The following is a 27,403-nucleotide window of genomic DNA, read 5'->3' as shown; positions in this document are numbered from 1 at the left end:
TGACCACCAATGTTATACCTATTGGCTTTGCCAAATCTTGTTTATTTTCACGTTTCCTATAATTTTGTTGCGACTGGTTATGCGGAATTTCCATTATGAATATTTTTGGGAAATGCTAGCATGTATCAATAAATGTTGCTAAACAATGCTTCAAAGAAATGGTTCCTAAAATGTCATAGTTGTTTAGCAAAACGTTTCTTTCCTAGTTGCATTTTTTATGAACATTTTATTTTGAAAGCAAAGAATCCTCAATCTTGCGTTCGAGCTTTTGCATATACTTGCATCTAATCAGAGAGCATCCTGGAAGCATTGTACGTAGCCTTACACTGTTAAACTTTGCAAATGTGTGTACACACTTTTATACTGGAAACACAGTCAGAAGTGCAGTCTGAACTTGCAACATTTCCGTAGAGCACTAATCCTAATAAAAAAGGCTTTGTATTAATGAACCATGAATACAAGTTGGAACAACATTAACATGTTGATACAAATATTACCTTCACTGCAGACAAAGCCCTTCAATAACCAACCAACGCACACCAAGACCGAACAACCACCCCCCACCACCACCCTCCACGCCTGGACCCCGATGAGCACCGAAGACACCATCCGCACGATGAACTCCATCCACTCCGGATCACCGACTGACCCCTGCCCTCACCACGTCTTCAACAAGGCTGACGCTGTCATCGCACCCCACCTGCGAGACATCATCAACACATCCTTCGACACGCCACCTTCCCTGAGAGCTGGAAGCACGCCGAACTCAGCGCTCTTCTCAAGAAACCCACAGCGGACCCCACCGAACTCAAGAATTACCGCCCCATCTCGCTCCTCCCGTTTCCAGCCAAAGTCATCGAGAAGACCGTCAACAAGCAGATGGCCGCCTTCCTCGAGACGAATGGATCCCTCGACCCCTCACAGTCCGGCTTCCGAGCCAATCACAGCACCGAGACCGCCCTCATCGCCGCCACCGATGACATCCGAGCCCTGATGGACAACGGAGAAACAGCGGCCCTCATCCTCCTAGACCTCTCCGCGGCATTCAACACTGTCTGCCACCGCACCCTAGTACAGCGCCTCAGCAACGTCGGAATCCAGGACAAGGTGCTGGAATGGATCATCTCCTTCCTCGACGGAAGAACACAGAGTCCGCCTACCACCGTACAAGTCAGAGGCCACCGAAGTCATCTGCGGCGTCCCTCAAGGATCCTCTCTGAGCCCCACCCTCTTCAACGTCTACATGAGCCCCCTCGCGGCCATCGCACGCCAGCACAACCTCAACATAATCTCCTACGCCGACGACACCCAGCTGATCCTCTCCCTGACCAACGACCCCGCCGCCGCCAGAGCCAACCTGCACGAAGGGATGAAAGAGGTAGCCGAGTGGATGACGCCCAGCCGCCTGAAACTGAACTCGGACAAGACGGAGGTCCTCATCCTGGGCTCCTCACCCTCCGCCTGGGACGACTCTTGGTGGCCTCCCGCCCTGGGCACCGCACCCAAACCGACAGACCATGCACGCAACCTGGGCTTCATCCTGGACTCCTCCCTCTCCATGACCAGGCAAGTCAACAACGTCTCCTCGGCGTGCTTCAACATCCTACGCATGCTACGGAAGATCTTCTGGTGGATCCCCACCGAGACCAGGAAGACCGTCACCCAGGCCCTCGTCACCAGCCGACTGGACTACGGCAACGCCCTCTACGCCGGCACCACCGCCAAGCTCCAGAAGAGACTCCAGCGGATCCAGAACGCCTCAGCCAGACTCATCCTTGACATCCCACGAACCAGCCACATCTCCGGACATCTGAGAGACCTTCACTGGCTCCCCGTCAACAAAAGAATCACCTTCCGCCTCCTCACCCACGCACACAAAGCCGTACACGACCAAGGCCCGAGCTACCTCAACAGCCGAGTCAACTTCTACGCTCCCAAACGCCACCTCCGATCAGCCAACCACGCCCTCGCCGCCGTCCCCCGCATCCGAAGAGCGACTACAGGAGGAAGATCCTTCTCCTACCTTGCCGCCAAGACCTGGAACTCCCTCCCTCCCGACCTGCGCCTGACCCAAGACCACCTCTCCTTCAGGAAGAAGCTGAAGACCTGGCTGTTCGAGCTGTAGCGGCACCCCCCCCCCCCCCCCCCCCCCCCCCACCCCCAGCGCCTTGAGACCCTACGGGTATGTAGCGCGCTCTATAAATGTCACTGATTGATTGATTGATTGATTGATTGATTGATTCATAATGTGGTAGTGTAATCTGGCAGCTAAAGGGTTTGTGACAGGTTCTCTCGGCTGTGCACTTGAAGCAGCAATCAAAGACATCCTCTCAAGGCAGGCGCAGCAGAACATGCCTGTGTAAGCATGTTTGCATAAAACAGGAAAAGCGTGGATAGCAGCGATGCAAGACTTCTCGCTCCTTCCAAATGAACATGAGAGATTGCTTTACAAAACAGATAAACATTGATCACCGGCTACATGGAACCTCCGAGAAGGTATCGGTGTGCAAACCTGCCAAGTAGCCACGTGCCCTATCCTACACCCTCAGCCACTCCTCGCTTTTTATCCGACAGCACTTTGCAAACTTGAAGAATTAAGCCCACTTTTATAACTAAAACTACTAGTCCCAGAATTCATTGTGTGTAATATAAAAGGCCGTTAGTAAAATTGATAAACAACAACAGCTAACCTTTGTGCTCTCGGAGTGGGAACAAATGTTGTGCAGTTCCATTTTTATCATGATAATGCATGATTTATTCGCCCAGCATAAAAACTTTCATGTTAAAACTCTGAGGAAATTAGCCTTCAAGATTCTTTGTGATGTGCTTTATTCAATAGGTGCACGTTAAAGTATGTTTACATTTTCTTTTAATGTACTTTGAATGGTACATCTTTATGGGACCTAGCGTGAAAAACCTGGTTTGCAGGTCATTTCATTGAAGTAAAACAGCTTAGAAATTTAGTTAGAAATCAGTTTCCGATATGCCTTAACTTTGAGGTGTTCCACTGCTTTCCCAGACAGGTCATACCGGGAATAAAGAGGCCTATTGATCTAGGTGTGTTTATTAGGTTCAGTTGAACAGCGAGTTTTGCTTAACATTACAGAATCTTTCGCTCAATAAATGAATGTCTACCACACCAAAACAGCCGGCTTTCTCTGCAAAAGCGGCAACGCTGCTGAGGGCATCTAAAGCTGTGTGGAAGTCGGGGGCACCCTAGTGTGAATCTCCTTTACATTCCCCCCTGCAAATTGGGGGCTGCAGGATCCCTTGTTAGCAGTGGCAGCTCCTCCACTAGGGCGGAGGAGGGTCGCCCCACTGCTTTCTCCAGTGTGAGAAGCAGAAACATTAAATAGTAATAACTTTTCGTTATTACCATTTTATGTTTGGTTGCGGGCGGGGCTGCTCTGCGAGCAGCCAGGGCAGGGGAAGGAGTGTTGTGCCCACTCCTGAGGGCGCAATGACTGTTTGGTCAGCCCTCTGGGGCCGCCCAAACCAGTCATGCACACTCTGCCCTTTCTCCCATGTAGGCTGCAATGCAGCCTGCATGGAAAACATGGCCTTCCTGTAAGTCTCTGGCTGGGCGGCATCCCCACCACTCACAACGCTGCCATTGCAGCATTGTGATTGACTATGGGGAGGGAGCATAGCTGCCTGCTTCCTGGTCCGGTCAGTGGCAGGAGAGCAGGAGTCGAGAAGACGCGGGACCCGGCTGGCAGAAAGGTAAGTTTGATTTCGTTTTTTCAATTATTAAATGAAACCCAAACCCTTTCCTCACAACCTACCCCTCCTTTATATCCTATCTGGAAGACAGCTCACAAACTGTATTTCTCCCCTCCCCCCTTCACGTCATCCTCCAAACCACTTGATTGTGGGTCCCATAGGGCTAGGGTGACCAACCGTCCGTAAATTTCACGGACAGTCCGTAATTTGGACCTCACGTCTGTTGTCCGTGAGGAAACCTTTTACGGACGCCTTTTGTCCGTAATTTTGGGCATCACCTTCCTGATGGGGCGCCTCGCACTCCTCCTTGAGCAAAAGAGCAGCCCCACCCGCCCATTGTCATTCTATATGGGGCTGATTGCCACATACAGAATGTCAATGGGGCAGTCTGGGCTGGTAAATCATGTGGCGGCCTCCTCATGCCTCGGTGTACAGCAGGGCGTTCTGTAAAATAGAAGGCAAAACGCTAATGCTGCAACTTTAGCAACATAAGAAAACAGTTAATATAAAGAAGCCTGTAAAATAAGTTAAAAAGAACGGGTTATCGATCTTTCACTGTATCATCATTTTTTAACTGAAGTATTTTCAATATTATATCCAACAAAGCCATGGTTGCTGCTTTTTTTTATTTTAAGCAACTAACAACAATTGACAATGCCAATAGTCCTGGTTTTTGTTGGTGTAATGATACTTGCTGTAGTATATATCTGGATGCAATGACAGAAACACCATAATACCAGTCGGGCGGAACTCTATGCTAAGCGCAGATTTTTAGCCTAGGTGTTTTAAACTACGCCCTTAATTACATCGAAAACCCCCTTTGAAGAGACCCCTCAGTTTTTTTACACCACTTCAAGCCCTGGAAACAACATCATGTCACAGTCACCTCACATCCTGGCACTGTGCATCATGTGTGACTCATGACTTCTACGTTTTCAGACTGCCTATGTGCAGGGGCATAGTGAACTTTCCCCCACCCCACCCCTCGCTTTAGGAACTACAGCGAGGGTGAAGTTCTTCATGGGCCTCTTCTGTCTGCAACTCAGTAGACAAAGGCTCAGCTCATAATGTGAAAAGGCGGGTGAGTAAATAAGTGAAGGAATGTGTGAATGGCTGGATGGATGACAGAAAGGATGAATGAAAGGGTGAATGGATAGATAAAAGTAAGGATGGATAGATGAGTGAATGTGTGGAAGTATGGATGAGGGAAAAGGTAAATAGATGGATGTATGGGTGGAAGGGTAGATGGATGGGTAAAAAGGTGGATGGGTGTATGAAAGGATGGATGAGTGAAAGCTTAGATGATGGGCGAGTGAATGGGTGGATAGATGAGTGAAAGGATGGATGGATTGAATTGATAAGTGAAATGGTGAATGGATGGATGGATGAGTGAAAGGGGTAGATGGACAAAAGGATGAATAGATGAGTGAAGAAGTGAAAGGGTGGATGGATGAGAGAACGGATGGATGGATGAGTGAAAGGATGTATGAGTAATAGGATCAATGGATGGAATAAATGAATGGATGAGTAGATGGATGGATGGATGGATAAGTGTAAGGAGGATGAATGACTGAAAGGGTGAATGGATGGAAAGATGAGTGAATGAATGAATGGCTGGATGGGTGAAAGGGTAAATGGCTGGATGGATGAGTGAATAGATGGATGGGTGAAAGAGTGGATGGATGACTGTACGGATGGATGGGTTGAAAGGGTGGATAGATAAATAATGGATGGATGACTGAAAGGGTGGATGGATGAATGTAATGATGAATGGAAGGATATATGGTGGATAGGTTTGCAAATGGTTGGATATGTTTGGATATAAATGGGCACATAGATGAAAGGACAGAATGAATGGTGAAAGACTGAATAATAGATAAAAGAATGATTACACCTTGTAGCACCCATTATCTTAAGTAGCATTTCCTGTACATTGACTTTCACGTTAATATGATTCATTGTCTCTATATAATGTGTGTGATGTAACGTACTCCGACACCCTGCCCTATATAATTGGGATGAGTAACACTATAAGAGAAATTAAATACACATGAGAGCCGGTCTAAGTGAAGATGAGGGGCACCATTGGAGGGTGGTAGCAAGGCTGGACCGGGCATCGGATGTTTCCCTGGGAGGCTGGAAAGAGGGGGGAGCGTTTTTTTTACTGGGGGCTGGCACTGCAAAGTTCCTCATATATCCAGTAGTTTTCAATCAACAATAAAAGCGGCTTCACTTATATTCAGGTGTGGTTCACCATTGTCTGGTGATTAATGTACCTGCTGGAGCGAGATGCGAATTTTGAATTGTCTAAGGCAGCAAGCTGCAGCCATACTGAAAAACCGTGAAGTGCACGATTGTCTCAACCTAATATAAACCTATTTTTGACTTGTACTTAGATGGTTGTCTATTTACTTACATATATACTATTGTGCGACCACCTCTGACGTATCTGTAAAACTTACCTTTTGTCCTGAATTTTTGTCCTGAATTTTGACCCTTTGTCCTGAATTTTTACACTCACCGTCCTGAATTTGCACCTATGCCAGTTGGTCACCCTACATAGGGCTCATCTCTGAGTCGACCTATTTTTAATGTCTGTTCTGCCCTCCACGAGTCTCGTTGAAGCATGGGGTGTGAGGGTGATTGATAAAAGCTCAAAAGCAGGATAAGTTGAAGAGGAGCTTTATTAGTACAACCATCAACAGCAGACCACAGCAACTGACACATAGTAGAAAACATAACATTCTCATAATGATGTCAAGAAGGCAAGGCTGGTGGAGTTCCATTAAAGGGACAGTAACAATAACCACAACACATCCCCCAATCAATAATAAAAATAAAAGGAATAAAAGGAAAACAATACTTAAGACATTATATAATCATCGAATCTCCGAGGAAGGTGTGAAGTCCTCCCAGAAACAGTTCTTTGAAAACCAGGAGAAGGAGAAGCACTAGGAGTGCAAGAAGAATTGAAACTGCTGGTGGAATGGAACTTAGCAGCATCGCACTTGGCCAATTTAGACATATTCCAAGTACATCCATTGTCTAAGGTGACAACATTCTTCCTGATGGAAATAATGGTGAAAGGCCCAGTGAAGTTTGAAGTACCTTTAAGACCACACTTAGATTTTTTCACCAGCACACAATCACCAACATTCCACTTCCTAAGTTTGACATGCATCTTAGCGTCGTAGCGTTGCTTATACTTCTGCTGATAATTTCTCAACGCCTCCCTCCTTCTCACCTCACTTTCAACAGTGTCATCACGACCCCTCTCAGGAAGCCAGGTAGGATTGAGTTTGGAACAAGCTAACCTACCCCTCAAAGCCTCGAAAGGTGATCTCTGCATTACAGCATTTGGAGTCGTGCGGTGTGCCCACCAAGTCTCCCTCAAGACACTGCTAAAAGAAACTTTGGATTCCAAAGCCCTTTGTGCACAACTCTTCACAACTCTATTCATCCTCTCCGTGAGACCATTAGCTTGTGGAGAGTAAAGAGCTGTTTTCTGATGAATGACTCCAAGATTTTTCAAGAAATCATCCATCTCCCTGGAGGTGAATTGCACCCCATTGTCTGTGAGCAGGAATTTAGGAATGCCCTCTGACACAAAAACCTCTTTCAAAAATTCAATCACCGTTCTAGAATTTACAACACTCATACATTTGGAAACAACCCACTTGGATGTAAAATCAACTAGCAAAACAACAAATCTCTCATGCGCAGGCATGAGCTCAAACGGACCTGCAATGTCCAGACCCACTTTAGTCCACACGGCAACAGGAACTTCAACTGGTGACAGAGGAGATTGACTAGTGGTATGTGATTTGTCATTGACAGCACACAAGTGACAATCCTTGACAACCGACTCCACCATACTATCCATACCGGGCCACCAGTACCTTTCTCTGATGCGAGCCTTCGTAAGGTTCCTGCCTAAATGCCCTTCATGAGCTAAGTTGATGACTCTCTCTCTCAAATCGCTTGGAGGTACCACCCTGTCACCTCTCATCAAGTTATCCTGAATGAACGTTAGATCATCCCTTACTGTCCAAAAAGGCTTCAAGACAACCTCAAGAACGTCATAGCTTGGCCAACCATCTCTGATTACATCTTTAAGCAACTGAAAACTAACGTCATCAGCTACACACCGTGACCATTCCTCCTTGGAAATGCTAGACTCCAAGATCCAATTTATACAAACACCTTCTGCGACACCATCCCTTACAATAGGAAGACGAGAAAGACAGTCGGCAGGTTTGTTGTTCGGCCCAGGAATATAGTGCACCTTAAAGTTGAATTCTTGCAGCCCTTCACTCCATCTTTTCAATCTAGGTGTCATATGATCACTTTGATGACATGAAAAAATTTGAACCAGAGGACGGTGATCAGATTTCACTAGAAAGGGAATTCCCCACAAATAAAATTTAAAATGCAACACAGACCAAAATACTGCCAACGCTTCTCTCTCTATACAAGAATAATTAAATTCAGCTTCTCTTAAGGCTCTAGAGGCGAAAGCAACAACAACTTCTTCACCATTCACAACCTGAGAGAGCACGGCACCCAAACCCTTAAGGCTGGCGTCAGTTGTGAGAATAGTCTTGAGCTTCGAGTCAAAATGACCCAAAGTAGGCATCTTACCAATCTCTCTTTTTACCAATTCAAAAGCCTTTTCACAGTCAGCAGACCAAGAAAAATGTGCACCCTTCTTTAAAAGAGACCTAATGGGCTCAACAAGACTGGCAAAGCCTTTAACGAACTTGGAATAAAATTCCGCCATGCCTAAAAATGACTTAACCTGATCCTTATCCACAGGAGTCGGTGCCCCTACAATGCTCTCAGCTAACTCCAGTTTTGGCTGAATTCCATTCCCAGAAATAACATGTCCCAAATATGTAACTGAATTTAAACCGATGCGACATTTCTCTTTCTTTACAGTGAGACCACTCTCATCTAACTTGTTCAAAACAGATCTTAAAACTTTGTCATGTTCTCCCTCATCCACCCCATATATCAAAATATCGTCCTGAAAGAACATGACATTTGAGAGACAACCCAAAACCATCTTCATTACTCTTTGAAAACACGCAGCAGCCGAAGCTAAACCAAACGGCATTCGCAAGAACTGGTAGGCACCCAATGGCGTGACAAAAGATGTTAAGTGCCTGCAATCTTTATGTAGAACAACTTGATGATAAGCTGAAGATAGATCGAGTACACTAAATACCTTCGCACCCTTCAAGATGCTAATACTCTCAGCTATATTAGGCAATGGTTGTCGATCTACCCAGATCCACTCATTCAGTCCGCGCAAGTCCACACACATCCTAATTGACTTCCCACCATCTTTGGGTGCCAGAACCACTGGACTCAACCACTCAGAGGACTCGATCTCTTCGATGACTCCTAAACTCAGCAATCTTTCAATTTCACACTTAAGTGGCTCAAGCATCATGTTGGGTACCTTTCTCACTTTGTGCACACATGGTTTGGCAGTTTTCTTGAGGATTATTCTGTGCTCAAAACCCTTCAGACACCCCAATGTGTCAGCAAAAACCTTGGGATAATCCATAAAATACTTCTCAGTTCCAGACACTAAGTCTATCTGAGAAGAAGCAGAAACAGGAAGGAACGCCGCAAGAAAATCCTCTTTTAACATAACTTGGTCTTTTGGGTCTTCAGCTCCAGGATTAAGGATTATCCCCAAATCATGCTGATGTCGCCATCCAAGAAGATTGTCACCTCTGACAGCAACATAAACCTTGCCAGAAATACATCTACCTCTGAAAGAAATGTTAGCAACAGTATAGCCTAGTATCTCTATCTTTGATTTGGTATAGCTCAAAGGAGAGATATCAGAAGGTAGAAGTTTAACATTCCCTAAGCCAACCACCTCATCCCAAATTTTGTTCCCAATTAAGGTAAAAGGAGATCCTGAGTCAGCCATGAGTTTGAATACAAACTTGTCAATACTAATGTCACATAATGGCATATAAATGCGTTCTACGTCAACATTGCCTTCAGTGACACTGGAAACAACAGTACGTACAATATCAGAAACAGGCTCATTTGTTTCTCTCTTCCTACCAGACTTACACACACGAGCATAGTGCCCTTTGATTCCACAATTGTTACAAATGCTGTCTTTAGCATAACATTGAGGAAAATTAGACGAATGGAAAGAACTACCACATCTAAAACAACGCATCTTTTGATGAGTGGAAGAACGTTGTTGACGAGAGTCATGTTCTTTGGGGATGGTGGATTCTCTGGAAAGAGAGGAACGAGTCTCAAAAGAATTTTTTTGGAAAGAAGAGTTCTTTTGAGAAGGTTTACCCTTAGGTCCAACACTAATTTTAGCAACTTCCTCGTGACACTCAGTATATTCATCTTCTTCTAGCATATGTACAGAATTTGACATCTTCTTCTTATTATCATTAACAGTTTGACTCTCATCCTCTTTATTTTTTCTTATCTCCTTGACCCATGTGGAGGTGTTCTCCATACCCTCTACAATAGCTAATGCCTCTTTTAATGAAGGATTCTTAGACAATAATTTTTCTTGCACCCTAGAGCTGTTCGTGCATCGAACAAGTTGATCTCTCACAAGAGATTCAGAGAGATCACCAAAATCGCAAGTGCGAGAGAGGGTTTTCAAAGCAGCGACATATGTTCCAACACGTTCACGAGACCCTTGAACACGTGTAAAGAATCTATGTCGCTCAAGTACAACATTTATCCTCGGACCAAAATATTGTTCCAACATAGTCATAGACATTTCAAAAATGTCAGCAGGTTCACCATCAGCCCCACCTATGGGTATGGTGTCCATACTGTCATATGTATGTCTGCCCTCCACACCCAAATTGTGTAATAAAATAGCTTGTTTCCTGACCGCTGAGAATTTCTCTCCCCCAATGGCAACCAAATACGAATCGAACAAATTCCTCCATCTCTTCCAAGGGAGAATGGGTTCACCCTCCTCTGAAAGAAAAGGAGGTGGCTGTGACATACTAGAAGTAGTAGCCATTGTTAGAATTTTTTAAGGATGCAGATAACAGTGCAAATGTAAAATAACTTAGATAAGGAAATAATAAACCAGAAGGAAGTGTGAAACCAATTGTACAACATATAGTAATAAGGTAGAGAACAATCAGCATGTAAGACTTAATACTTCAGAGCATATGTTGTAGTACATCTCAACAAAGAAAAACGGTAAAACAAAGTTTACTGGTTGTCAGGTTGTCGTGTGCATCAGCGTGGTAATTTGATACTTGATGGTCAGAAAGCGCTGCTGTGCGCATCAGCGTAGATTATTCGTTAATTGTTAGTCAAAATGCGCTGCCGTGCGCATCGGCGTAGTCAAATCCGAAATGTACTAAAGGTAAACAAAATGCGCTGCCGTGCGCATCGGCGTTGTTGCTAAGGCAAAACCAAAATGGCCGCCGCGTGATGACGTCACGCGTAGGACGTTAACGTCAGTCGTCAAGAAGCAAAGGAGGAAGAGAAGTTCCTGGCTGCCGGAGAGTGCACGCTCACCTCAAAGCGACGGAACGACACTCCCACGAGGCACAGACTCACGAGGCCATGTAAGCACACGCTCACCTGATGATGTTGGAGCGCACTTGTGCAATGGTGAGCGCGAAGCTCACCGCGCGATGACACACGCGATGCCGATTCAAATGGCAACAAGTACCGGTAAGCCTTACAAATTAGGCAATGTAATTGACAGTACCTGTAATTCGAAATCCAGTGCGTTTTCAGCAAAAACCGGCAAGAAAGTGTAAAGCTTGTCAGAGCAATGTGCCAGAACAATAAGGTTTCCAGGTAGTCCAAAGTCACTAATCCAAAGTGTAAAGTCCAGTCCAGAATGTAAATCCAAACCAAACCAGGAGGCAATCCTTGTGGTAAACAATCCAGAGGCAATCCTTGTGGTAATTAATCCTAGTGGTAAACGATCCAGACCACAGCAAGCAAGTTCAAATGAATATGTTGAATCCAGTGTGATCCAAACAAATAGGAATTTTTTTTTGGAAGAAATCCAAGTTAAACACGAAATTCCAAGAGTAGGGGAATTGATGGTTGTAGGTGCTTGTCCCCAATCAAGCCTTGACCCTCGTCGCCAGTGATAAAAGCTCAAAAGCAGGATAAGTTGAAGAGGAGCTTTATTAGTACAACCATCAACAGCAGACCACAGCAACTGACACATAGTAGAAAACATAACATTCTCATAATGATGTCAAGAAGGCAAGGCTGGTGGAGTTCCATTAAAGGGACAGTAACAATAACCACAACAGTGATCTTGTATGCCAATGACTCTCAGTTGATGCTTTCCTTCAGGAGATGGATGTGAAAGCCTTGAACCCATTCAAGCACTGTCTGAAGGCTGACGGTGAATGTATTAACCTTAACTGCCTCAAAATTAATTCTGACAAAACACAAATACTCTTCTTTAGCCTTAACGATTATACCAACGCTTTCAAATGCTGGCCTTCCAAGCCAAGCTTCCCCCTGCTCCACTGTCAATGGTAAGATATTTAGGGTTCAAATTCAACTCCAATCTCTTTAGAACCGCAGGTTTGAACAGTTTCTGCCGGTTGTTTTCTTACGTTAAATATCTGAGGAAAATGCTCCACCTCGTTCCTGAGGATAGTCGTAAGACCATCATTCATGCCCGGTTACTTCCAAGCTAGACTATGCAATAGCTTGTCCCTGAAATTACTGACTTATTTGCTACGCCTCCTGCAGATCTTTCAAGACTGCAGCAGCACGTCTACATTTGAAGATCTCGGCTCGTTCATCTGGGTCAGCCTCCTTACTCATTCTACATTGGTTGCCCATTGGCAGCCACATTAAATTCAAGGCATTAATCTTTGCCTATAGAGCCTTGAGCAAAAAGGCCCTGTATACTTAAGATGATTGTCAGCTTACCATCAGGGCAGATCGCTGCCATCCAACACGCTGAAGCTTGTGCGTGTTCTCGAGGCTTGCAAAGGAAGAAGAGGTGGCTGCTTCTTTTCATTTCTGACTGCTAAACTCTGGAACTTCCTGCTGACTGCCCTGCATTTTGCTCCTTCTGAACCAGTTTATCGTATACTATTGTAGACCTTTCTTTTTTGAAGTGTAGGCTTTGTGTATTGGGATTCTGTTCGTTCTTGTTCGTTCTGTGTGCTTTACAAATTCTTTTGTATTGTACCTCAACCGAATAATGTCACCAAAGCGTTTTCATCTGTCTTTGCCACCTCCTTGGAACCCTGTTTCTGCTGCTGAGTCCCCATGTCCTAAAGTGGTTGATTGCCTTTACTGCAAAGGTTGCTACTAATTAATCCGTGCGGACTTCAAATTAAAATAATGGGTGGACTCTGCCTCATCTCTGACCAGTTGTATCACATCACCCCAGCTTTGAACTTGCTACATTTGCCTCCATCAGTCTGTCAAGACCCGCAAACCTGCTGCCCATTGCGCAGAGACCACCCCCCCCCCCCCCTCCCCCATGGGCACATACCGGACTAGCATTATCTTGCTATTGGTAAAGTTGCAGCTGTTTTAGGGAAAATACCTGCACTGAAAAGCAGTACCTTGATTAACCATTTCCTGCTGCGTGTCATACAGGACTTGGCTGAGAATATGCATACATCGATAAGCATGAGGTTATGACCGACTTCCACCTTTGATTGTCCTCTTCTTGATGACCCCTGTAAATTGATACCACAAAAAGGCCTGTGATGCAGCATCAGCACTATTCAAACCATTTTGTGATCTTGATTTCTCTGAAGTTAACTCCCTACAGTGTGGCCCCCTCCTTTACCTGCCCACATGTCTTCCCAGCTTCTAGAGTCTCTCTGTAATGCTATATCCTATCGTTGTACACCCAGCACTGTTAAGAAGAGCACAAGGGGTCCCACATTTTCATTGACTCTGTTGTGGAGAAATCCTACTTCCACATTCCTCATGGTAAGTGTTTAAATCACTTCATACTGAAGTAATCTGGGACTTGGTGAAACCTATCCCGTACTGGTCCCCAATTAGGCGCGTCAGCCTCTTTTATGACTGCTTTTTACAATGCAGCTTGATATCGACAATGGTACAGTGCTGTCTGGGCGGGGTGGGCTTTTGTGCTTCTTGTTTCTCTAGTGGCGGTGTGTTTTATTGCACCTTATGCATAGAAGCATCTTGGGGTTGAAGTTAATTTAAATCTGCTTAAATGAAGGAGGCAAAAAGCCCAAGGAGATGAGCTATTTTGGACATGGCGAGTCATGACTCAACCAGTTCTTTTGTTTCCCTCAGTTTCAGCACATAAACGTTCTGATCTCCATACCATAGCCAAAGTCAAGAGTGTGCTTGGGAATTCTGTAGTGTGAACGTGTCAACATTTAGAGGATAGTGGCTATGCTGAACACAACGAAACGGAGGAAGGGAATTCACATGAGCGAATTACATTTCCAAATACGAGGCCTGCATGATGTAGTTCTCACTGAAACATAAAGGCAATACTTTTGAATATTGTATGGATGTGCAAAACAAACTATTCTTGCTACATTGACAATCAGGAGAAGCAGGGAAAATCCTGGAGTATTTGGGAAATCTGCATTTCAACGTCATGTCCAAATATTGGGTGGGTCATGGACAGTGTTAACCTAAATCATGAGGCAACATGTCCCAGAGACCAGTTTCAAAACAGCATCTGAAATAGTCAATAAGCAAAGCGCTGACTCTAAAAGTGAGTTCTGGAGCGGAATTTAGAAAAAACATGAAGGTTTGTTACAGAATTCAAAGGTACAATTTAGAAATAGTAAAATGCTAATGCAACCGTACTCTCATTTAAATGCATAAACTCATTGCCATGAAGGCTCTCAGTATAGGAACAGTGCAGAATAATAGTGCACTTCGCGTAGCTACGCTTAGCGCTACTTCGCAAACTATGCCCAGGGTTAGCTGTCACCGCTTGCGCGGCCTCAAAGTGCAATAGATGGAGAACATATCTAAATTAAAATGTCATATTTGTTAGTGGCATTTGTCTCTTGTATTAGGTCAGAAATCGCCGATCTAGGTGTCTATGGTCAGCACAGAGGCTTTCGTGAACGGTAAATATGTGAACATCCTCTAGTAGAGTTTCCAGACAACTGGTTCCAAATCATTGTTGCTGCATTCAGTTTTAGTGCATAGGATTTTGAATATTAGAGTGTCTAATTTACAAGCACAAAAAAGGTCTTTGCTACTGGATAAATACAAGTATTATTTGAAATCTGCAGACTTCTGTAGACACCAGTAACCGCTGAAGTATGCACATGGAGACAGCTGCATATGTGTCCATAACAAATCAATAAATGTCCAAGAATCTGTATGGCTGCAACTGAATCCAGGAGAAACCATTTGCGGCAGTCTACTGGAATTGCCACTAAGGCGGCGGCATTCTTGACATTTTAGGTTGGAAGCTCCAAAACAGGCATTGTGTGTCTTCCCGGCTTGTTTCCAGTGTCTGGACATGCTATGCTTAGGAAGGCTGACAGCTGCCATTTTTTCCTGATCTCTTGTTTCTCACCAAGATGAAGAGAGACACAAGTTTTTATAGGTATTCTGGACAGACCTAGTATTCATTGGGCCTGGCTGGGAGTCTGCTGTACTCGTCACTGTGCTGTTGTGGAAGCCAGCGGAAGAACTTCATTGTTGAGTGTATGTGGTCTCATTTATGTTGTTTAATATTTTGAGTCTGCATGCACTGTATTATTGAAGAGCAGAACGGCCCCGATTGTGTGCTGCAATTATTTCCCCATATTGTTGTAAGTCTGATTTCTGCTGAATAGCGTTAGGATGTGGGCAACATGCAGAGACCTTCAGAAGGATCGACCCTTCCTAAAGCGATTTCTGAAGATTGTCCTCTCGTCCCTTTTCTCCGCCTAGTGGTGACAACATATTGTCCACTTGCAGGCTGCATTTCTGCTCCAGTAGGTCAAGATCAGAAATCAGTCTAGGCTTAAATTAGGGCTACCATGGCCGGCTGGGTATCCTGGAGTGCCATACAGCAAGCAGCACGATTCATTTGCATTTTCCAAAACCATGTTGTGGCCCTAAGAACGCTGAGATACCCCTTACTAAAATAATGCACATTTATCTACTTTACACATTTGTGATGTCCTGAGTACCTTTCATTCAACTGAGAAAGAATGTTTTCTTTATGCATTAACAATGTAAAGTTATTTCAAAGAATTAGATGTGCTATTGGATATGCACATTTGCTCTACTGTACGTGCCTGAAGGCAAATATCTCCCTGTTGGTAGGAACTGGGGTACTTCTCTCTTAACATTGGCCGATGGATGGGTCTGCATAGGTGGATAGATTTGAGATTACTATGGAAAGGATCCATCGCAGCTCTCCCACTATCCAACCAATCTCTTCTACCCCCTGTTTGAAGGGAAGCCTTACCCTATCCTGGTTTAAAAAGCATAGGAGCAGCATGCTAGTGTGGGAACGAGCTTGTCATTGGTTGTCTCCAATCTCGAGCCCGTGCACAGATGGTAGATGCACCAAGTGCTATGCAACTTTTCTCCAGCAACGTGTCACAAAAGCTGTTGTGGCTTCTTTGTTAAATTGTATTCTTGTGTTGTTGTTGCTGGATTTATATGTTTATTTTGAAATATATGTTTGATTTGTTTTTGCAGTCACATTAATCAGAAAACCCAGTTTGAAAATCCAGTGATGGAGGCTAAACGGAAAAAACAGCTTGGAACGCAGAGTATGGCACAGAACGATGGAACAGCAAAACCAGGTGCAGATCTTCTTTGTGTTGCGTTGAATATTCTTGTGCTTATTGGGGGGCGGGGGGGGGTTGAGGAACAGAAACTAGTAGAGACTAAAGGCCAGAACAAGATAGGGGGTTGTGTAGTTTATTGTCTGCACAATTGCTGTAGTTTCAGATTGTGGATATGAATTGTATTAAATATCCATAGTGCAACAAATATCCAACAGTGCCATGAAGAAATACTGGGAGGAGTCGAAAGAGAAAACAAATCACGTAATCTAAACGGCCTGTTCCATATATCTAACCCTTTAGTTTCCTACAGAAGGCGAAGTAGTTGGATGTGATCTTGGAAGGAGGAGCAGGCAGCTCTACAGCTTGGGGGATAACAACTAAGAACTTATTTTCAGTCTATTTACATGTACTGCAAAGGTGGCAGACTGAAGAGCTTTAGTAGGTGCATGGGGACAATCCCTTAGGTCAGGAGTTCCAGGACCGGTTTTACAAAGGACTCCGTGACAGATGCGTAGAGATTTGAACAATATTATGTTTGAACTGTCATCGTGCAGTTATTGAGTTTTGGCCACGATATCGGAAACCTAAGCAGATTTGAGGACGTCACTTATCGACCTACCAGCAGTGGGGCCCTATTCAAATGGTGTCTAGGAATGGCAGATGTAAAGAGCTAACATAATTGGTACATGTAGATGCAACAGAGAGGACCACCATCCTACGATTTTCTTGGGGAAGAAAAGGTGGTATGATTCTCAAAGATTTGAATAGAAGAAAACGTGGAAGTAACACAATAGATCCAGGAGAGCATCAACAGTCTCTTTTCAGCAAAAATGAAGAATGCTCACTCTGGCCACATGCATGGGCATGAGGGTCCGAGAGGGTTTTTAGTCAGGTTAAAGAAAAGGGCGCACAGCTAAGAGGTAGCGCAAAAATGATAAGGGGTTCCAGTTAAACTTGAGGTGCAAAAAGGATGAGGGGATAAGCCCTATAACCCCCAATGTATTGTCAGTGAAAGCTAACAACACGTAAGACACAAGACAAACACCTATGCACACTCTACTACTTATTAAAACCTGGTGTCAGTTTAGACATTCGAGACAAATGAGACAAAAAGGCTTATCATTTAGAGACAAATAGTTATTCTTGGAAACAGTTGTCAGAAACAAAGTGTCTTTAATGTTTGTGAGAACCAGCCGACACGTGTTTCGTCGCGTAAGGGACAGTATTCCCGCGACTCTTAAGGGCAGGAGGGGATACAAAGGAAGGTGATGGGGTACATGGTAACATTTGTACAAAAGCATATTATTATGTACCAAGTATTGAGTTCCAAAGCAAAGGAAAAACCACTACCCACGTGATTACATCCGGGGGGCGTGAAAGTGAGTGGTAAAAAAGATATCAGTCGGAGCCGCATTTAGCAAGCGTGATGAGAAATGACGAACATGGTGATGGAAAAGAATACGTGAGAATTGTGAATGTAATAAATGTGGTACGTGAAAAGGGGACACGCAAGAAACAGTATTACGCAAGGAGTGTCTCGATATAAACTCATGCAAGTGTGGACAATCAATAATTTGACCAAAGAGTAGAGCATACCTAAGAAAAATAGGACTATCATTGGGAGAGTCTGGAAGACAAAAATTAATAAGCGTGCACAGTAAGGAACTGGAGAAGTCTTCCAAAGGCTAGAATCGAATACTTGCTAGCCGGGAGAAATGAAAGGGGGGAGGGGAGGAAGGTAAAGGGTGCTCACCGCTCAGTCGGTGATTCTTCTGACCCGACAGGGCCCTGGACTGTAAGATGAATCGGTATAAGTATAAAATCCTAGAGATATAGAAGCAAAAACCGAGCAAGCACCATGAGCAGCTCTGCGCCAAGTCAAAAGGGAAACACGAAATATGGTGCTCTCGAGTAATCACTAGATTAAGAGGCCAGAAGGTCATCTGCTCACCTCTTGATAAGGAGTATCCTCGGTTGGGTAAAAGAGGATAATTGGAAACTGTTGGACACTCCTGATTGCGTCATATATGAGAAACATCAAGTCTTAAAGTCGTGGGGTGCGTACATTCTAAAAGGGGAAAAAGTCAAAAAAGGGGGGGAAAACACAGGAGTCAACCTAGACCGAGTAAGGCAGCATGGTGAAGTAAAATGAGTCCTAAACAATAACTTTAAGAAAAAAGAAAAGGGAAAAAGTGCCGGCGAAAGGTGATGTTAGAACTAACTAATCATAAAGAAGTTAGGAAACAAAGTGAAGCCCTCCTTGGTCGGTGGATTGGGCTGGGGCAACAGAGGCACACTCCTTGCGTAATACTGTTTCTTGTGTGTCCCCTTTTCACGTACCACATTTATTACATTCACAATTCTCACATATTCTTTTCCATCACCATGTTCCTCATTTCTCATCACGCTTGCTAAATGCGGCTCTGACTGATATCTTTTTTACCACTCACTTTCACGCCCCCCGGATGTAATCACGTGTGTAGTGGTTTTTCCTTTGGTTTGGAACACAATACTTAGTATGTAATAATATGCTTTTGTACAAATGTTACCATCACCTACCTTTGTATCCCCCCCAGCCCTGAAGAGTCGCGGGAAAACTGTCCCTTACGCGACGAAACGCGCGTCGGCTGGTTCTCACGAACATTAAAAACACTGTGTTTCTGACAACTGTTTCCAAGAATAACTATTTGTCTCTAAATGATAAGCCTTTTTGTCTCATTTGTCTCGAATGTCTAAACTGACACTACGTTTTAATAAGTAGAGTGTGCATAGGTGTTAATCTTGCACATGCATGGGCATATTATAACAAGAAGAGGGCCAGCAGTCATCAGTCTAGATTTTAGAAGGGCCTGCTGAAATCATAACCTCAGGACTTCAATTGAAAGTGATGCAGGTTTTCAGAGGGTCAATAAGTGCCTATGATACAGTGTGGCATAGCTATAAAAAAGATAAACGTTTACTCGTGACATGTATTTTTTAGTGTCCATTGATTTAGAAAAAAACAGTACCTTCTGAATTTGAAGTGGCAGCGATAATCCAGTTATAGGCGAAGCATAGGTGATATGATGTGTGCAATACATCTTTCTACCCTGCGAAAGCGCAAGTAGGTAGCTATTCTGAAGTGTGACATATTTGCACATTTTCACAAGGCAGGGCAATGATTTCTGCTCCTCTAGGTGGTTACATTTTGCTGCTTCCTCCATAGTTGGCCCTGTAGGGGCAGTGGTGCGCACCCTGTGTTCTGACTTCATGCACTCACCTAGCCTGGACTTGTTCTGCCTTGATCTGGAGCTGGCCCTGCCTGTCACCACCTGGGGTTTTGAAATCTGTTTCCCCACGTCTCCTAGTAAATGAGGTAGATGAATGAAAGTACCGTATTTTCCGGCGTATAAGACGACTTTTTAACCCCTTAAAATGTTCTCGAAAGTCGGAGGTCGTCTTATACCCCGGGAACCACATTTTTAGGAGTGGAAGCAACCCTCCACCGACTTTGAATTTAGAGCAGAAATCAAGTTGGACCGAGTCAGCAACCACGAGCCCTCCAATATGGCCTCTGGGCTCTTGCTTCACTCTGCGTGCATTCCCAATCTCTGTGCCGTAGAAGATTGTGGTTTGGTATCGGAGGCACTCTGTTCGGGGGCCACCTCATGCGGTCTGGCGTCTTCTCTCCCAGCTACTGGTCCCCCTTATATTCGTGCTTATGTGAGCCATACTAGTTATTCCCCTCTAGCTCCCGCGGAGGGGGCGACGATTGTCATTGTCAGGCCTCCTCAGTCCTCCGAGGGTTCCATATTTTCTGAAACATGCGGGGGCAACCACAGGCATTATACACCTGTGTCTCCACCCTCATACACCAGCCAAGATTCAATTCCCATACCGGCACTGTGGGCAGAGTGGGGCTCCCCCATCATTTAGCTATGTCCTGCCGTGCAAACATGAGAGCTATGTTACGAAAGAACAGTGTGTACATCTCTAGTGTTTGCTCCCCTCATATGCTCAGTGGAATGAACTGTGGCGACAGTGCCCCCTGTCAGTGCCCCCCGCCGTGTGTCATGCCTAAGTAGGTGTGTCCCTGGTTTCTGCTGTTGTCACGCACTTACCGGCTATGTAAGGTAGTCGTGCTGCTCCACTCCAGAAGGTGACATGGTGAGCTCCGCTTCCACGACCCAGGAGCCAGGAGCTGATGCCACTCGCGTTGGTGCGCAGTCTCTTACAGTCCCGTAGTGCTGATGAGAGCAGGCTCTCATGGGGCATTTTATGTATTTTCTAACTGCTTGTTCAGTCTAGAGACACAGCGGGCACATGCGCTGATCTGGCGTCTCTCTCTCCTTCTTATGTGGCCATAAATCTCACGTTCATCGGAAGGAGAGGAGCGTCAGTATGTTATCTCCTCAGTTCATGGGCATTGAAAGGGGACTGTAGAATGTTCCCGCCGGCAATACAGTACCGGTACATAATGTTTTGCTGCAGTTATGGTATTTCTGAAGGGTGATTACGGTACCGTACATTCCTGATGAATCACAAACCCACTGCATTTATTTTTAAGATCGGATGTTGAATCCTTACACACCTTCTTTTGATAAACACGCATAATACCTGAAATGCACTGTTCTGCATGGCTGTTTAATGAAAGGAGATGCTTGGAGAGGGCCTGTAGTGTGAGCACATAGTAGAGATGACACTAACAACACGTTTTAGAACATGAGAGGAACTACAAACCTCCAAATCCAAGCAGAGTTTGTATGCAGTGTGCACAGGAAATATCGGTACCAGTACCAGTACATCGCTTGCTGTGATTGGCTGGTTGTTGTAGACAGGAAAGGCAGTCAATCTGGTGAGCAGATACATGTGATGGTGAAGACAGTACAGCACAGCACCAGTATCTGTACTGGTTCATATAGTACAGCACCAGTACATACAGTACAGTAAGCAAATGGATAACAGTCAAGAACCCATCATGGCTCCAGCAGCAGCAATGAGAAAGAAATATGAAGCCAGTTACAAACTTAAAGTTGTAAACTTTGCCATGGAACATAATAACTGTGCTGCTGCAAGACAATATGGAGTAACAGAAAAGATGGTTCAGGACTGGAAAGCAAATGAAAAAGCATTAAGGAGTATGCCAAGGGGTAAGTGTGCATTAAGAAGAGGCACCCCACATTGGCCAGAACTTGAAAAACATGTAGCAGACATGGTGAATGAGCATCGCCAAAGCAGTTATGTAGTGACACGAAATAAAATATGTTTGTTTGCACTTCAGTGGGACAAATCTAACCCAGATCTCAGCAACAGATTTAAGGCCACTGTATCCTGGTCTACTAGATTCTTGGGAAGGCATAATCTGGTATTGAGGCAAAAGACGAAAATTGCACAAAAATTACCTGCAGATCTTGATGCCAAAGTACATAGTTTCCATCGCTACGTAATACAGCTGCGCAATAAACATGGCTATGCGTTAAGTAGTATCGGAAATATGGAAGACACTCCAATGAATTTTGCTATGGTTGCAAATAATACTGTCCATCCAAAAGGTGAAAAAACTATTTTAATAAAAACAACAGGACATGAGAAGTCCAGTTTTAAAGTGGTACTTGCATGCACAGCTGATGGCGCCAAACTGAGACCAATGGTTATTTTTAAAAGAAAAACTATGCCGAAACTCAAGTTTCCTGTTGGTTGTTTTGTACATGTGAATGAAAAAGGCTGGATGGATGAAGAAGGGGTAAAGCTATGGCTTGATAATGTATGGAGCAGGCGACCAGGTGGACTTATTCAAAAACGTAGTCTACTGGTGTGGGATATGTTTAGGGCTCATTTAACTCCCAGGACCAAGCAAAGGCTGGAAAGAATAAAAACAGATTCTGCAGTTATTCCTTGAGGATTGACATAGTTGGTACAGCCACTGGATGTGTGCCTAAACAAGCCATTTAAAGATCTCATTCGAGAACGGTGGAATGAGTGGATGGTTAGCGGCGAAAAGTCATTCACAAAAGGAGGAAACATGCGTGCTCCACAGTTGGATGTTTTGTGCAAGTTTGTCACAAAAGCCTGGAATGATATTGATGCAGAAACAGTCATCAAGTCTTTCAAGAAGTGTGGAATATCAAATTCATTAGATGGTATGGAGGACGACTACTTGTGGGAAGATAAAGAGGAAGCCGAAGCAGAGACCACACCATCTGATACAGAATTAGATCCATACGATGACTGCTTTACAAATGTACCACAAGATCTCATTGATTAACTTATGATATCAGTTGAGAAGAGGAGGATTTTGAAGGCTTTTAAAGGAAAACTGTCACGCCAGCAAATCCTGTAAAAATAGCTTGGAGTTATGAAAAGTTTAATCCACTTGCACTGTTTTATGTTTACCGTACATGTTTGATGATAAACAGCCTTATGTTTATAAGTGACTGTTTTTCATATGGTTTTAAAAAAAATTGTGACTAAAGTAATATTGTTTATACAAACAATTGGTTTGAGTTCTGTCTTTGAGTGTGTATAATAAATGCTTAACACTTTCCTCTGATAAAGCCTTACTGCTCACCCACACTACCACACTACCACAAACCGAGAATAAGGTGCTCTCTACTTTTACCTCTGCCTACCCTTGGGGTTCACCTGGGGACTGTGCACACTATACCTCACTTTGGTATAGTATATACAGAGCCAGCTTCCTACAATTGCATGTCCATCAACAAGACAGGATTGAAAGACAAGATCCAATGTCACAAGGTACTAAAAATATGATAACTCCAGAGCCCTCCTTCACCCGCTTTCCAAATCTCTTAATGCTAGCAATATCATGAATAGGAATTTCCTCATGAAGGTTCAAAAATAGTAAGTGCCACAATCAGAAACATCCATTGTCCCGTATGAGAGCAATCCCACTCCCGACAGTACCTCCACTTTGACTGTCCAATCTACAGAATATATGGTAACAGTAACTATAGACACCAAGATGGGGCACCAATAGGACTATGCCCATATTCAAAATATATAGGAACAGGACAGTTCTTTACACTTTTCACTTCATGTCACGGAGGAGGACTAGAATCACTAATAAGCCCAAAATAAATTCTCAAAATGGCTATGGCTATGGCTATGCAGGACTGCGTTGGAAGAGGGGGTAGTCTTATACGGCAAGTATAGCACGAAACCTACATTTTATCAAGAAAAGTAGGGGGTCGTCTTATACGCCCAGTCGTCTTATATGCCGGAAAATACGGTAATGGCCATTTCATACGCAAGTAAAAAAACTTTCTGGATGGAAAGGTTTTCTGTTGTATGTGTGCTTTGATTGGCAACGGTGTTCACGACCATCTGTTTTGCCCATATAAGGTATCCCATTCTAATTGTTTTTCCTTAAGGACGCTTTAAACTGTTCACACCTGTGCTGTGCGCATCCACTACAACATGTCCATTTAACTTGAAAATTTAGAAATTGATTGCAGATGTGGCTGGCCAGCCAACCTGTGCGTTTTCATCTGATATGCCCTTGTTCCATGCTGCACCCCAATCTATGACTTTCCTTCATATGCTAATACATTTCTAAGTCGACTATAAATTGTTACCATCTGTTCCATTCTGAAGATGGTTCTGACAATTAGATCAGCTGTCAGACTCCATTGTAGTCGAGCCTCTTTATCATTCTCTGATATGTTTCTCTATTCTGTGTATCTACAACGACTCTTAGGTGTGGTGGTGGAAGGGGCGTAGGATTTTTATTCACCAATGACCTCCCTCTGACATCTGTTGGCTTTGTTAATCTTTCTAAAGTACGACCTCTAGATCTTAGTATAGTTCTACACTTGCGTATTCACTAATTGCTTAATCAAAGGTTAATTCTCTTTAGGTGTCCACGTTGGCATCACACTGGTCTGTTTTCACTTCAAGCAGCTTCTTCACATTTCATTTGTATTTTATGATCACCGCCGAGGCTACTTTATAGGTAAATGTTTGGTGGTGGTGGCTGTGGCTTCCAGTAACCCACTGTGTCTCCCAAGGCCAGTGCTCATTTTCAAACCTGCATTGGAAAAACGTGGTCAGTCCCAGGCCCTTGGTGCATTAAGCTCCGCGATGGCTGCTCCACAATGGCGGAGGAGCGTCACCCCACTGGCTCAGAGCCAGCAAGCGAAAAAAATATGAAATATTAGTACTGTTTTACTTTTCATTTGCCAGCTCAGAAGCAGCTTGTGCAGGTAGGGGTGGGCCGGGGCACGGGAAGGGGGAGGAAGAGTGCTATGGACACTTTAAATTGCGGATGGATATTTAGCTTGCCGTCTCAGGCCGGCCAAACACTCATTCCCGCTTAGGTTTCTCCAGCCCAGCTGTATTGAACAGGCAGGATGGAGAAACCCCACAGACAGGGAGTGTCTTTTCAGTCCGCTCAGGCCAATTCCACTCTGCTCTCATATGAGAGCAGTGTGTGGATTGGATGGGAGTCTTGAAGCTTTCCCAGGGACTCCTGGTGCAGGAACTGTAGCAGAGGAGCTCAAGGCGGAAGACAGCACCAGGGAAGTGTTTATTTTTATTATTAGCCCCCCCCTGCTGTGCGCTCCCTCTGTGTGCTTCCTGCTGGTCCCCTCTTCCCCCACCCGCACCCCTCCACCGTTATTTTTTAGTGTTCTGCTGCCTGATTGAGCTTGGGACTCATATCTATGTCATTGTGCTATAGGCGGTACTTTTGCAATCAGATACTAGTTTCTGCCATTTTGATGGTTACCTCATGTATGGTCTCAAGGGAATTAGTTCAGATGCCTCATGCCTCTACCAATAGTAACTTTACACTGCTTCTGTCTCCTAATACATCCTTTTAATTTTTCATCTCTTTGCCTGCCTATTGTGTTTGAGTACCACATCACCCTCAACAGGCTTGCCACCTACAAATGGCAGTAGCTCTTCAGCAGTTAGTCTTTACCCTTCCAGCTCACATCTCCTTCACGGGTTCCCTAACTCCGCTGCTGAACTCTAATCTGTTTATCTCCATTTCAACCCCCACCCATGACTGCACACATTATACAAAAAGCAAAATCTCGTAATTTACATTTGAGAAAACACGGCCTACCAACCTAATCGCATTTACTTTCATTGTGGAAGTAAGATTTGAAAAAGTCATTTCATTGGGGATTTTATTCTCTGCAGACGTGAAATGGACTAATATGTACGTTGGACCACAAATTGGATAAATCAAAGTCTTGTAGATTTATTTAGTTCATGCAGTTTGGGATCAATTACATGTTTCAAAGGGTTTCCCCTAGGAACGTACGTGCTGTTCTGAAGGCAGCCGCATAAGCGAATAAATCTCTGTGACTTTGATGTATCTCTTGTAGGTGTTCTTGGCCTTCTTTTTTTACTGATCTGGGTGAGTGCGGTCTCTGCAGTCACTGTGCTTCCCTCTGATGAGCATCGCCTTTCTGAGTTCAAAGAAAAGGTTGTATGGGTACAGCGAATCAACACTTGATGTGCAAGGATGGGCTGGTACACCTTGAGAGCCACAGTGTCGTAGCTTCGAACATGGCCCTTCAAAGCCACGTGCAGAGCATGGATTAGAGGGTGCTTTGAGATTTGACTTCTTGCGGTCTTTGACAAACTTGACATGGTCAGTGTTTTTCTTGTGACAGTGCAGAGTCGGTCTCGACTCCCTTCTCACTTTAGTGAAGTGGCCACAGTTATTAGGTGTTAACCCCGTGGGCGCGGCCGCGATCTGCGACTGTGCTGCCGTTTTGAAGAGTGGGCGGGTTCATGACGCCCCCCAGCCGTCATCCGCACACGCCCACCGTGATGCATGACGGACGGGGGCCGTCCTCAGCGTGCAAGGGGTTAAAGTTACTCACGAAGCCTCATGGAGGCCATAAAGAAGACTACAGTTCAGTGAAGACACAACATCCATCATGTCAAGCCTTCTTCCAATATTCAAGATGATTCACATACCATAGTGATTTATGTATGTGGTGGTTATATAGCTTAAATGTAGTTAATCGGAGCTGTACAGGGTTTAAGTCAGACACAGTCAACGTGTGATTGAAGTGGTTGCTAGTTTCTAACAACCAAAATGTTCTGTTAGTAGTGGCCGGTGTTGTGGAGGAGTGGCCGAGGAGGGAGAGAAGGAGAGGGGAAGGGGTCACAGGACAAAATAAAAAAATAAGTCAATAGAAAAAACAGGCACCTGCAGCGGACTCTGCAGCTTTCTAAAACCCGTGCTTCGATGTGCCAACTTGAGAATGAGGCTGCGCTTTACTGGAATAGTTCAGCAGAAACCGGCAGTGTACAACGCAGGATTACAGGATGGAGATGGATATGAAATGCATTTGTGTGTAATATTACTAGGCTTTAGTGGTCTTCAAACAGGTACAAAATAAAATCGTAATTGAATGATGAAATGTACCTGCAAACGCTAAGCTACACCTGAACATTTGCATTTCCGTAGAATACATGTACGCATTAAGGCACAAACGCAAGTGAATTCACTTTCTCATTGGCAATATTACTTATGAGATAATCTAAAGTAGGACATTTGTACTTTTCTAGCTGGTAATTCTGAGAACATCACAGAAGCAGAACTAATCTCTCTTGTCGGGCCAATGATCCTTCATCTCATAAGCCATCAATGAATCCTAACCAACGTGTTGATGAGCTTTCGATTCTTCGGCTCATTAGACACCTCAGTTGTGAGGCTCAATGTACTTCATTTCTCCCCTGCCTTAGCACCTTGGCAATCTTCGGCTCAGTTATACACTGTACATCACACAGCCTTTGTGGCTATGTAGTTGGTGACCCTGAACAAGATGGATAATACTAGCATCGTTTTCTTCCTGAAATTGTAGGATTGAATCCTGAAGTTCAACAGACATAGCACATTCACACAAGTGGAAACTCTGAAGGTATCCAAGACCTGCAGTCCTGTACCGATTTACTTCCTGACAACA

At 44.3% G+C, this 27,403-nt stretch overlaps 1 protein-coding gene across 2 annotated transcripts in view; it reads left to right on the top strand.

Moving 5' to 3' along the window:
* The window catches only part of MAGI3 (membrane associated guanylate kinase, WW and PDZ domain containing 3), a 1,323,293-nt gene that overhangs the window by 722,124 nt on the left and 573,766 nt on the right, over positions 1 to 27,403 (top strand). For both annotated transcript variants that reach the window (XM_086923326.1, XM_086923327.1), the window contains exon 8: positions 16,384 to 16,490. In XM_086923326.1, coding sequence (XP_086779452.1) covers positions 16,384 to 16,490 — 107 coding nt within the window. The remainder of the gene's footprint in view (positions 1 to 16,383; positions 16,491 to 27,403) is intronic.

This window comes from Lissotriton vulgaris, chromosome 5 (genome assembly GCF_964263255.1).
Source record: "Lissotriton vulgaris chromosome 5, aLisVul1.2, whole genome shotgun sequence".
In the NCBI taxonomy this organism is placed as follows: Eukaryota; Metazoa; Chordata; class Amphibia; order Caudata; family Salamandridae; genus Lissotriton; species Lissotriton vulgaris.
The sequence above is the reverse complement of the archived record's forward strand: the minus strand, read 5'-3'. Positions and strand labels throughout refer to the sequence as shown.